Source organism: Gigantopelta aegis, chromosome 10 (assembly GCF_016097555.1).
Source record: "Gigantopelta aegis isolate Gae_Host chromosome 10, Gae_host_genome, whole genome shotgun sequence".
Classification (NCBI taxonomy): domain Eukaryota; kingdom Metazoa; phylum Mollusca; class Gastropoda; order Neomphalida; family Peltospiridae; genus Gigantopelta; species Gigantopelta aegis.
Window position 1 is genome coordinate 49893540 of NC_054708.1, and position 14075 is coordinate 49907614.

The 14075-nt window shown below is 36.0% G+C and overlaps 1 protein-coding gene across 2 annotated transcripts; it reads left to right on the plus strand.

Moving 5' to 3' along the window:
* The first annotated feature begins 5245 nt into the window (after nucleotides 1-5245).
* LOC121383025 (calcyclin-binding protein-like) lies at nucleotides 5246-13848 on the plus strand. Of its 2 annotated transcripts, none has more exons than XM_041512765.1 (6): nucleotides 5246-5401; nucleotides 7741-7960; nucleotides 9477-9573; nucleotides 11050-11149; nucleotides 12188-12288; nucleotides 13176-13848. In XM_041512765.1, the coding sequence occupies exons 1-6, from the start codon at nucleotides 5384-5386 to the stop codon at nucleotides 13315-13317; spliced, it is 678 nt and encodes a 225-aa protein (XP_041368699.1). In that variant the 5' UTR covers nucleotides 5246-5383; the 3' UTR covers nucleotides 13318-13848. The 2 variants fall into 2 exon arrangements, with proteins under 2 accessions (XP_041368699.1, XP_041368696.1); XM_041512762.1 differs by lacking the exon at nucleotides 5246-5401 and adding an exon at nucleotides 5463-5534.
* Nucleotides 13849-14075: the final 227 nt, after the last annotated feature.

A 14075-nucleotide genomic window follows, 5' to 3' on the forward strand; every position in this document is an offset into this window, starting at 1 on the left:
TTACTGATTTCTGTTACAGTTTATATTTAATTCTCATTATAGATTTCTGTTACAGTTTTTTGTTTTAATTATCATCGTCTTTTCTAAAAGTTTATTCAGCTCTCATTATAGTTCATGTTACAGTTCGTTCAGTTTTTAGTTTGGAGACTGAGAAGAAAACGTTTGTGAAGAGGACAAAAATAAAAAAAGAAGGAATAAATTTTTTAAAAATGACATCTGTACAGACACCAAACACACACGTACACGCACACACACACACACACACACACACACACACACATCACACCACACATACCACAAACACGTACACCACTCACAAATGTACACACACTACATATGCACACATTCACATATAACATGTACATGCACATGCACACACACACACACACACACACACACACATCACACACTTAAAAAGTTAATTACGTTCTCATTATTAGATATGTTACAGTTTGCTAACTTTTTTGTTTGGGGATTGAGAAGGAAAATTTTAATAAAATAAGAAAAACGACAATAACAAAAGAATGAATGAAGAAGATGGCATCTGTACACACCAAATATACACACAAACATGCACACATATTGAAAAAAATAACGAGTCTTTAAAGCCATTGTTTTGTCCCCTCACCATTTTTTTTCATGATTTAATTAAATTACGAGTTTGTGTGTGTGTGTGCGTGCGTGTATGTGTGTGTTAATTATGCAAGTATGAAATCGATTAATTTGTAGCCTAGGGGGCTTCATGCGCGGTCGGTTTGGGATCGATCCCCGTCAGTGGGCTATTTCTCGCTCCAGCCTGTGCACCACGACTGGCACATCAAAGACAGTGGTATGTGTTATCATGTCTATGGGATGGTGCATATAAAAGAAGTATGGCGATCTCGCCCCGTGTACTTTCCTGTCTTGGACAGAGAGGCCGGCCAAGGCCGGCACCTGTGCCCACGACAGGCGTGCGCTACAACAGCTTGCTCTGAACGTGCACGTAAAACCCTTTGACCTTGACCTTGACCTCGCCCCGTGTCGATCTCGCCCTGGCGAAATCGCCCCGGGCGAGTTCGCCAGGACTTATTTTCAACGTTAGGCGAAGTTATCATACATATTAGACTTGCTAGAAGACATATATTACAACATATATTATAGTATATATCTACTGTCATTATCAGCATGTTTTTGTGCCAAAACTACAGGGTTATACCTCGTATACTACTAGTTTTGTGTTGGGACACGCTGTGGCGAGATCGCCATATTTACTTCCGTGTTGCATGTCTGTTTAGCGAAGTCGCCAGTACATTATAACTCAACAATATTAGTTACAAGCTGTTTTATGTTTACTTCATTAAGTAAATACATGTGCAGTAGTCATGTTTTGATTTTCTTGTTGTAAAATGTAATACATTGGTAGTTTACATTTCTGACGATTTCACTTGCAAGCCGGGGCGAGATCGCCAGGATTTTCCAACGGAGCCTGGCGATCTCGCCCCGTGTCGATCTTGTTTTTTCTTGTTTAAGTTTACAGTTTACAGTTTATAATAATAAATACACGTAAAGTACACATTTATGGTTTGTTTCATCACGTAATGTAACATTTTTTACATTTCTTATTATTTCACTTTTTCAGGCTGTGGCGAGATCGCCAGGATTTTCTCAGTGTAGCATTTTTATGTTGGTGAAGTTGTCACACGTTACTACTAGTAACTACTAGTAGTTAAAAAATAGCAATTTAAAAAATATTTTAAGGGCTTATAGCTTCACGTACAAACAAGGTTTTAATTGTTTGTCACCTTTTAAGAAGTTGTCTGGGATGAAATCCATTTTCAACTCGAATTCCAAGTCAGTTGGATTCTTCGGCCGGCTGGTCTGGCGACAGTAGTTTGCTGTGTGTACTAGACGATCGATCGTTGGCAGCCGGACCTAAATGTTCCTGGACTAGCTGATCAACGATACTCCCTGCTGATCTGAAGGGATCACTCTTCGCTGCCAACTTCATGTCTACAGTCATTTTCGCAACCACTGCGCCTCCTATTTGCCGTACATGGCAGTGCATGTGCTCACCAGCCACAAACAGGTCAGCCTGCTGTCTAACCGATGCTTGACCTGTGCGTTTCTAGTCGCACAATGCCACACAACAGTGCCATCTGAAATTATCCGAAATTAACAGTATTACTTTAAGTACATAATAAGAAAGGTAGAAAGAACATCTGACTGATTGTTATTTTTTAAAATTACTAGTTAGCATTTAAATGTTTGCTATGCAGGTTGTTTCCCCAAATATTGTTACTAATAATAACAATAATAATAATAACATTTTTATTATATTGGAATCGGAATTATATTTACCTACAAAACTTTTCACCGAAAGACGATAGTAGCAATAATAAATATAAATAAAATAAAGTAATGAGATACTGATAAAATTCATACCTGAAAGTGTGTTTCTTTCGACGTAAGAATACCCGTCGCTGTCGAAGAGTTTATTTTTTCCTCTGATGGTTGCTGCTTTAACTACTGCAAAAGTGGATGCAGTTTGTATAGCAACACATGCTGGTGGTGGTCGGTCTTCGACAACGGAATCCTCTATGATGTCAAAAGGTCGGGGTGGTATTGCCTCCAGTTGAAATTGATTTTCAACTACGTAAGTAGCCTGTAAAAAATGTATTACTTGTTAATTAATATTTCCTTGTGTGTAGGTCTGTTTATACGAGACAATTACTGAATACAGTAAACGTGAAAAAATAATTCTGCCACATATTGTTGACATATTTAATGGCCAAACAAACTATTACTTGAATATATATTATACTTTTGATTTGTCTTTTGGACGAATGAATAGTGCGTCACACCAATATAATCCAATGTATTTGATTTATTGCGCGTTGCCATAATTAAAAAATTAACTTATATATATAATAAGGCAAATAGTATGTCCGGCATCAATTAATTATTTATATATACACATTTGAGAGAAGAAATTATAATTACCTGAACCTCGGCAACGTCATCTCTAGAGACTTCCATGAGTTCATCATAGTAGTCGAGTTGTCGGGTGCTCTCAGCCGCAGGGGCACCGATGGTGTCCTCCTGGACCGAACACCTAACGCATGTCCAGTTAAACGGCTCCTGTGAATTTACTAACTGGCGATATCTAGTTCGACTCATGCCACTGTTGCACGTCCTGTGTGCAACCGTCACAGAGCAAACCCTCCTGACGTGGACGAACTGGATGATCGCAAACAAGGCATCCGTTAGCAGCCATATTTTGTAAATTCTATCTCAGTATTTGAAAGCGAATGATGTGTTCATATTTGTGAGAAGCTTTTTATAACAGTTAATGGATTAAGAGGTTAACAACGTTCACTGATTAAAACAGCAGTGTAATTAATAGAACAAGGCATGTTTTGCGAATTCCGTTATGACAGTGAATACTGTGCACACTGTAATCGGGGGTAATGGTGAACAGTTAATCAGTCAATCAAGATTAATCAAGTAATTATGGCATTAATTCAGTAAATTGTGAACGGTACATTTATTTATTTGCTGTAATGAAATAAACGAATATGCATCACTCAATAAAATCATAGTGATTTGGCACAGCTTGTTGAAGTGGAATGGACAGAACTAATAATTACGAATATATCACATTATACAAGAAAACAAACAAGTAAGTACTGTTTATGTATTTATTATTAAAAAATTGCACATTACACAATAAAAACAAAACAATAAATGAATGTTGTCTTGTTCATATATTTATTATACCAAATTGAACATCAAAGTGTGCACTTATGACAAATAGTTGCGTAGTAACGTGTGACAACTTCACCAACATAAAAATGCTACACTGAGAAAATCCTGGCGATCTCGCCACAGCCTGAAAAAGTGAAATAATAAGAAATGTAAACTTAAAAAATGTTACATTACATGATGAAACAAACCATAAATGTGTACTTTACGTGTATTTATTATAATAAACTGTAAACTTAAACAAGAAAAAACAAGATCGACACGGGGCGAGATCGCCAGGCTTCGTTGGAAAATCCTGGCGATCTCGCCCCGGCTTGCAAGTGAAATCGTCAGAAATGTAAACTACCAATGTATTACATTTTACAACAAGAAAATCAAAACATGACTACTGCACATGTATTTACTTAATGAAGTAAACATAAAACAGCTTGTAACTTGAATATTGTTGAGTTATAATGTACTGGCGACTTCGCTAAACAGACATGCAACACGGAAGTAAATATGGCGATCTCGCCACAGCGTGTCCCAACACAAAACTAGTAGTATAAGTGGTATAACCCTGTAGTTTTGGCACAAAAACATGCTGATAATGACAGTAGATATATACTATAATATATGTTGTAATATATGTCTTCTAGCAAGTCTAATATGTATGATAACTTCGCCTAAGGATGAAAATAAGTCCTGGCGAAGTCGCCCCGAGCGAGTTCGCCAGGGCGAGATCGACACGGGGCGAGATCGCCAGGCTCCATATAAAAGATCCCTTGCTGCTAATCGATAAGAGTAGCCCATGAAGTGGTGACAGCGGGTTTCCTCCCTCAATATCTGTGTGGTCCTTATAACCATAATTATGTCCGACGCTATATAACCGTAAATAAAATGTGTTGATAGCGTCGTCAAATAAAACATTTCCTTCTTGTAGCCTGTCACAAATAACAGGCACGTGAGTAGGGAGTGGATTTGGAGGTCGAACACCCGTCCTGCTCAAGCATTTTTTCGTTACATTATATTTTTCGGGTAAGCATGTCTTTTCTTCTTCTTCTGCGATCCCGGCCATGTTAGATGGGTAGTCCGGTATTGTGGACGAAGTCCGTAGTCAGCCTTAGCGACGTCGCCGGTCCCCACAGATTCTCCCTTAGGTCCACTGCACTGGGCCACGTTTGCTGTCGCAGAGTGTCGAAGGTGGGACAGGATTGGAGAATGTGGGCTGGTGTCTGTAGACCAGTGCCACATGGGCACGATCCCACTATAAACTTCGCTCGCCACAGTCTAGACAGCCCTACACACTCGCCTGAACAAATATATAAAAATCGCGAAATAGGCTTGCAACTATGATAATACACCTTTAAATGTTGTAACTGGAGTAAAACTAGTTTGTGTGCTTAAAACTGAAGGTACAACTTTACTACATGTAGTTTTTTTTTCAGTGATTTGTTTGTTTATTTCAAAGGGAAAAATAGAGCATCAAATTGGTTCAATATCAAACTCAAAGACAACAATTCGTGAAAAGTAGACTGGTTTACTGTCATGTCAAACCGGAAGCACATGTTTTGGAATTTCCCGATAAAGCAAATGAAAAGTTGAGAATATTCTAGAAATTCAAGAAAAAATCAAAATTACATTTCTGATTATTAAAACTAAAATGTCATCTGTGGAAGAGGTAATTGGGTTTGTACATTAATTGAAAAAGTCGTACGTAGATGAGTTAACAAATAGTGGCATGTTTAATTATTAATATGGAAACAAAGATCTCCCTCGCAAAATTTGCCAAAAACAAAACGAAACTTGAACCAGTGAGTACCATCGACGTCCCAAACTGCATTCTCTCACAACAAAAAGACAAATACGATACTCTATTCTATATTTATCAGTTATGGTACATGAAATAAAATATATTCCAATCAGTAGACGAAAACTCTTAATTTAAACTGCTCAAACAAAAATCAATGTGGACGTTAGTTCATCAAGATTAACCTCGAGTGCAAGCACAATGCGAGGTTTATCCTGCCGAGGCATTACGTCGTTAGCAGATCTAAACTGGCATCATGCTTAAGTCATTGGACTACAGGCTATTAGGTACAGGGTTCGTAGCCCGGTACAGGCTCCAACCCAGAGCGAGTTCTTAAGGGCTCAATGAGTAGGTGTAAGGCCAAGTGCTACACCCTCTTCTCTCTCACTAAACAACTAACCTACTGTCCTGAACAGACAGTCCAGATAGCTGAGGTGTTTGCCCAGGACAGCGTGCTTGAACCTTAATTGGATATAAGCACGAAAATAAGTTAAAATGACTGAAAAGCAAATCTAAATGGTTCCGAGGAATTTTGCGGTCAAAATAACGACTACATTCACATTTTCCCACCCTAATTGTGTATTGTGATCTATTTCGAGCTCATGGAGACCAAGAAATACTTCCTTTGAAATGATCTTCACTTTGAATTAAAGGAAGAATGTGCCACTAAATAGAAACATGTATATTTTAACATTGAGAGATGGCAGTTGGTTACTTGTTAGTCCCCTATCGGTCCAACTGGTAGGGACTACAGGTTTTGTCTCTCTTTGTCTGTCTGTCCCACATATATTTTTCCAGACTTTTTGTTTTTTTTATTCAAGATATTTTGTATATAGCTTTATTATGTACTGTTATAGATGAAGTTTGATTTTCATGGCAATTTAACCATTTTGAAGGGCATTTTAATCCCCTGAACTTGGGAGATATGAAAATTTGTTTTCCAGACAAAATATTTTATGAGGTGTCTTAATTTTTAATATCACTTATGGCATCATAATGCAAGAAACACTCAATGTAAACTTCTTTTTATTTAAATGTCCCTGTCTCTTATTTTTCTTTTTTTTTGTAATTTGTTGATTGTTAAAACACACACACACACACATCTACACACACACAGTGAACAACCTCTAAACACCCTCGGGACCAAGTAAAAAGTCCAGTTTTAAGAGGTATCCGGTTTAGAGAGGTCCTCTTCTATACATATATTTAAAAAGGGACCATGAAAAACGTCCAGTTTTTAGGGAATTCTGGTTTATAGAGGGTCTGGTGTTGAGAGGTTGACTATATAAATTTATAAATATATACTTTTCAAAAAAAGTTGGGGAATCTGAAATATTAATGTTAATATCAACTATTAGACCGAACATATATTTTGACCACAGACATCCTAGTAAAGAACGTTCAGGTCTGTTTATCAACACATCGAAACACATTCCATAGTTTGCATGTGCATCACGCAGTTGCACTGTACACGTGCCTGGGGTGTCATTCTCGATTTTGACAATTTCCAGGAAGGTCCATTAATCACTGTGGAACATTACTTCTGTCAATCTTTTTCATTCTGTTGATCATACAGTTGTTATTGTTTTGTTTTTAGTCATTTTTATTGTTTGAATTTGCGATTTACTGATAAAAAAAAACATTAACTTTCAAATTTCACTTCTGACCCCAATCGTCCTTCAAGATCTTTGGTGGTCATAAAACCTACTGTAATACTGAACTACCGGTTGTAATGTTTGCACAATTAATACACTATTATCATATAACCATTCCCCACAGCTAATATACCTTACAATTTTGACAATTTTAGATTCTTATTAGAGTTCCCCTACTTTTTTGAAGAGTATATAAAAACCATCACTGTTGCTACAAAGTGGGGGAAGGCACATGCCCACCCCATGCTTCCTATGCCAGTGTTATGTAACATTATACTTACAACAATATGTATTAAGTTAAATGTCATTGCAGAAGATGAAAAAAAAAAGTAATATAAGTAACTATATGTATGTAATTTTAGTTTGCCATAAACATAATGATAACCGACAGCTGTGTAGTTACTAGAAATTGTGTTTTTGGTTACTTTCTGCAAAATATTTAGTTTAAAGCATATTTTTTTCACTACAGTGTCACTAGGTATTCTTGGATAAGTAGAAATAAGAAAGTATATTGCTCAGAATTTACTCTCTTTTTCTTTCTTATTTAAATTACAGATTAAAAAAGATGTTGAAGAAATTAAGAAATTTATTGGGGAAGCCTCGAGAACCAGAGTCCGTGATATTTTGGAATTAGAATTACACAAGCTAGAGTTTCAGCTGTATCAGAAAACTGGGAACAGTGAATATGAACACAGCAAGCCAGACACTGTCACGGGAACAACGACGGTGGTCGGCAGAGGACCGCAGATATTCACAGAAAAAATTACAAATTATGGTTTGTTTTCTAAATACATACATGTACTAGAATGATTGGATGAATTAATGTTTGTTTCATTAGAATATAGGAGAAAGCACAAAATGTACATATTAAAGCAAAGTTTAAGTCTTAATTTTATGGAATTTTTTTTTATCCTAGCAAAGTTACATTATAATTTAATTATACATGCAGAATTTTAATTTTAAAATAATTTAATATTTTTGGAGAATATACAAGCTTGTGTCATACTGATTTTACAAAATGAGTGTGAAGATTCTTGTATTGCCCGAGCGAGAGTTTCATAAAATCAGTTCGATTCACGCGCGAGTGTAATAATATTATCCACATTATCCATAATATTATTTTTATGAATAGCAATGACCATGGCAAAACATTTCCAATGTAACTAGAATGAGTTGAAGAAATTACGTCATTTTTGGTAAGCGATTATCATTACACAGAGCTAAGACTGGGGAAGCCACATTATGTTATGATGTCGCTTCCCAAAATTACGTCATTTGTTGTACACATGAAATCATTATAAAACATATGTTTTGACCGAGTAAGTGAAAATTAAATTTTTACATTTTATAGGAATATATCTTATATTACACTGTATGCTGCTTTGCAGTCAGGAAAAAAATATCAGATTTGATAAAGTGACATACCCTATGGCATCTTTTTCACTATTGGAGCCATTTTTATACGCCTGTCTATGATGGATCGTATTATGGTATGACGTTTTATGTCCGTCCAAACATCTGTCTGCTAACTTTTTCTTGTCCGGACCATATCTTGCATACAGGATCATCAGAGTCACATGTAGGGACAACATGGGATGGCGGTGTGTCACATACTATTACTAGTTCACTGTGACCTACTTTTCACGGTCTACTGCACATAACAGTAAATCCTTGTCTGGGCCATATCTTGCATACAGATGCATACAGGACCATCAAACCTCACATGTAGGAACAACTTGGGATGGTGGTGTGTCACATACAATTACTGGGTCTCTGTGATACAAATAAATAAAATAATTTGACTATATTATGAACATCATATGGTTTTCCATCAAACTACTGACGGCGTATCATGTATCTCACCGGTACTCGTGTTATTAATTAAAATGAGACATTATGTAGATTTAATTTAGATTATCCATTTTCTTGTCATTATGGTATTTGTAATAGCACGAAATACATTTTTCATATATACAAACTCTAGTATATTTTTTAAGGGTATTTTCCAATTTCAACCTCTCTCTCTCTCTCTCTCTCTCTCTCTCTCTCTCTCTCTCTCTCTCTCTCTCTCTCTCTCTCTCTCCCCCCCCCCCCCCCCCCCCCCCCACCCACCCATTGTAACTTTAATTAAAATGTGTTACCAGCTTGTAGATTAACCGAGCTGGGTGTCCCATTTTCACGGCTTGAAACTAGGGTCTGTGACTTTAAATCAGTTAGCTGTCATTCATTGTTAACTTGTTTCACTAATCCATTTTACATCTGTTTTACTAACTATCAAATTTATGTTTCAGCTTGGGATCAGTCAGACAAGTTCATGAAGTTGTATGTCACCTTGAGTGGTGTCCAATCGATCCCTGGAGAAAACGTAACTTCAAAGTTCACTGAAAAGTTAGTGTTAGCATTTGATATTTGATATCGGACGCCATTATGAATCAATCTTCACCATGAGCAAGGGGCAGGACGTAACCCAATGGTAAAGGGCTTGCTTTATGCGCAGTCGGTTTGAGGTCGATCCCTGTCGGTGGGCCCATTGGGCTGTTTCTCATTCCAACCAGTGCACCACGACTGGTATATCAAAGACATGTTATGTACTATCCTGTCTGCGGAATGGTACATATAAAAGATCCTTTGCTGCAAATGGAAAAATTTAGCAGTAATTTACCCCTGTAAGACTATATGTCAAAATTAGCAAATGTTTGACATTCAATAGCAGATATGGGGTGGCACGTAGCCCAGTGGTAAAGCGTTCGCTTGATGCACGGTTGGTCTGGGATCAATCCCCATCAGTGGGCCCATTGGGCTATTTCTCGTTCCAGCCAGTGCACCACGACTGATATATCAAAGGCCATAGTATGTGCTATCCTGTCTGTGGGATGGTGCATATAAAAGATCCCTTGCTGCTAATAGGAAAAGAGTAGTCCAGGAAGTGGTGACAGCAGGTTTCCTCTCAATATCTGTGTGGTCCTTAAAACAAACTTTAATGTTCACTGGATAGGATACTTGACAAATATTTATACTGAAACTCATTAAAGGTAGTCTCTCTTGGATTACAAAATGAAAAATATAAACAAAAAATACAAATATTAGTTCTCTTATTTTTACCCAAAAATCATGGATAAAAAGTATATATAAGAATTGTTTCTCATTTTTTTAGGAATTTATCGATGTATAAAAGTGTTGTACATCGATAAATTCCTAAAAAATGAGAAACAATTCTTATAATTACAAACAGTACAAGAAGTGTACCTTAAAACACTCAAAAATAATTTCTTTCGTTCTTATCGTCAACCATGTTCTGTAAATAAGCGTAGGAATACATGTATACATACTATTGGATGTTTTTGGGGGTTTTTTTAACAGAATAAAAACAAATAAAAAATATATTGTAATTTTTTTTTTTATAACATGAATATCTCATCCAGTTTCCCTTATTTTTTTAAGCGAGAAAACAGGTCACTTCCTTGTTCTATTTTTAAAATGACCACCGAACTGGGTCATTGGGCTTCTCGCCCATCCAGCTAAAAATAGTTCCAATCGATCTTGGTCTTCCGTGATGACGTATTTTTATGAGGTTTATGGAAGGATAACGCTTGGTTTTTTAGTGACGTCAGCCAATCAGAATACAGTAAATCGTATAAATTCGGAAAGTTTGTAATTATAAAGAAATAAAAATGTTTCACAAAATATTATAAAATACTATGTTTTCTGATTGTAGTTTGAGATCATTACATTGTGTAATTCTACACCTGATAAGTGTGTTGCTGGTTTGGCTTTGTTTTTCCTGTTTGACGATGCCAATGTAGATTAAAACTAGAGGTATGGGTATGAAAGAAAACTGACCTCATTTTTCTTCTTTTTTTATAGATCTGTTGAACTGCATATAAAAAACCTCAACAATAAAAACTACGAATTGTATATAACCAAAGTCTGTGAGTCGATTGATGCAAGTGCAAGCTACCACAAAGTGAGTGTAAATTCTTTCTTGCAAATTGAGATACTGTTTACTTTCTTTGTCCTTTATGGTAATGATATATTTGAGTGGGTGGGATATTCAATATTAAATCTTTGGTACCTAAGTCTTTATCGGTTATATGAATTGGCATAACATCAATTAGAGATTAAAATTTTTTTGCAAGTGATATTAAAACATCCAGTATAACTTGCAAAATATATTTATAAATATCTGTCTAGCAACAGCCATCTATACATACAGAGCTGTATCTGATGAAGTTTTTCTTTTAAAGAAAATATGACTCTTATTGAATATTGGTATAACAGTTTCAACTTTTTAAAACAGATATCATACCCCTGAATATAGTAAATTTTAATATACTGGGTATTGCAAGATTAATGCAAAACAGTGAAATTTACATTAAAATGTGTTTTATTGTATGTAAATTAGTAACGGGCCTAATCTAGAATTGAAAAAGTAGAAGCGATTTCTCCCTTTCCAGAAAAGGTTTGATAAAAATAGGTGAAGTGGACATTTGTTGGTGCGCATGCTTTCAGAAAGGTTCTGAATTATATACTTTGTTCAAATAGAAATATTTTGTTATCACTACTACATCTGGTAATAAAAAATAAGCAAAACAGTTGAATATTTTTTATTTAGGGCACGATAGTATTAAGTACTGGTAATTGATAATTTTCTGTCTGGTGGAAAATGCATTAGAAAAAATGTAACAGGTTTTCTCTGACTACATGTCAGAATTACGAAATGTTTAACATCCAATAGCCGATGATTAATTAATGAATGTGCTCTAGTGGTGTTGTTAAACAAAACAAATTTTGGGGGTTTTTTCAGCAAAGTTTTGCTGAAAAAAGGTCCCATTTTGCTGGCTAAATTAGGGATTGCTAGTAGATTAGTTTTGAAAATATCCACACAACACGTAGTTCTAGAACTGCGTGAACGTGTAAGCCAAGCAGAGAAGACTTGCACCTCCAAATCCTATTATATTAACTAGTATATGTTTTTCCATTGATTTGTTGTTGTTCCATCCAGGTTAAGACCGATATGGTGCTACTGATGTTAAAGAAGAAGGACACTGGCAAAGCATGGGCTTACGTTACAGAAGCAGAAAAGAAGGCAAAGGAAACTAAAAAGTAAGCTAGTCTTATTTCATTTGATGTCGGGCAATCAGTATGTACTGGATCTATTGTTTTATAAGTTTGTGTACACAATAATTATCAATCAGCCAACAGATAGTATTTAGGTCAGTTAGTTTACTAAACCATTATATTGATGAAAGAAAATCTCAACTACATTAGTGACATCCTGTCCGGTATTTAATTCCATTCATGACAATGTTAGTAACAGATTTGCATGCAATTAGAAGACATGATCTTTTATACTCAAACCAGCTTCAACTGTCTTAGATACCAGATATGTTTATCGTAAATTAAGTTAAAAAAAACAAAAAAACAAAAAACATTTCATGAACCACATACCAGTTGAAATAGGTTACTTTTTATATTCGTCTTAGGTATATGGTTAATGTTAGTATGAAATAAAAAAATAAATTACAATCTTTGCTCAAAACTGTCACAAACATTCCTAATTAACTTAATGTTAGTTAAATTATGCAATATGACAGAATGATTATTCAATGAATGAATGGATGGATAAATGACACCGCAGCACGTCTTGATTGATTGTTTCAGGCTGCCGAGGGGGTGGGGACGTAGCTCAGTGGTACAGCGCTCGGTTGATGTGCGATCGATCCCCGTTTGTGGGCCCATTGGGCTGTTTCTCGTTCCAGCCAGTACTCCACAACTGGTGTAACAAAGGCTGTGGTATGTACTATCCTGTCTGTGGGATGGTACATATAAAAGATCTCTTGCTGCTAACTGAAAAAGAGTAGTGCATGAAGTGGCGACAGCGGGTTTCTTCTCTCAATATCTGTGTGGTCCCTAACCATATGTCCGATGCCATATAACCGTATATAAAATGTGTTGAGTGCGTCATTTAATAAAACATTTCCTTCCTTCAGGCCACCGATTGATGAAAAGGACGATCCGAATGCGAGTATAATGAAACTGATGCAGAACATGTACGAGGAGGGCGATGATGAGATGAAGCGAACCATTTCCAAGGCGTGGTCCGAATCCAGGGACAAACAGCCATCATTCTAGAACACACATCAAACAGAAACAAGCGTACTGCCGTTAATAAACAAAACATATTAACATTATCGTCATTATTATCCGAGTGATAAAAAAAGCTTTTAATCAGTGTGGAAATGCAGTTAGCAAGTGAAACATGTGAATGGGTTATGACTGAATATCACATCTTGTAAGAAAAAAAAACATGGTTGACAGCCAGAATATGTCAAGCTTTGAATAGTGTTTTATGTTCCATTTGGATCACGTATAACTGCTGATAATATTGGACAAGGAAAACTAAAACAAAACAAAAATATGTGGGAGTGGGTGTGAATTCATGAGACATTTCAAGCAAGAAACAAAGTGATGCTTTCGCAACCGTGTCAAAAATGCTGAAGGACTGAAATTGTTGTTTTTTACAGACTTAACTCACTAACATTTAAAATAAAACCATATACACCAAATACATAACCCCCAAACCCTTAATTTTCAACATGGCTGGTACTATCACTCCCAAGTTAAGAAAATAAAATATCCCCAAAATGGGGAATTCATTTATTACATCTGGCTCCTAGTTTTTGTTGCATTATGCACGGTGGCTGAAGGTCAATTGGTGTTACTTCTACCGTTTCTTAAAATATTGCTTATTCAGTGCCATTTCTTTGTATATTCTGCAGTACTGTTTCTGTATATATAGTATATTTTTTCTGTGGTTCTATGTTTCTGCTATATGAACCATGATTAAAACTACCACCATCACAGGGGTTTCCCCAGAGGCATATGGTGTA

Bases quoted from the DNA above. Each gene is read 5' to 3' on its own strand.
- LOC121383025 (XM_041512762.1), top strand. From the start codon at position 5,478: ATGGAAACAAAGATCTCCCTCGCAAAATTTGCCAAAAACAAAACGAAA. The intron at 7,961-9,476 runs GTTTGTTTTCTA...TTTATGTTTCAG, and splicing joins AGAAAAAATTACAAATTATG to CTTGGGATCAGTCAGACAAG. The intron at 11,150-12,187 runs GTGAGTGTAAAT...TGTTCCATCCAG, and splicing joins CAAGTGCAAGCTACCACAAA to GTTAAGACCGATATGGTGCT.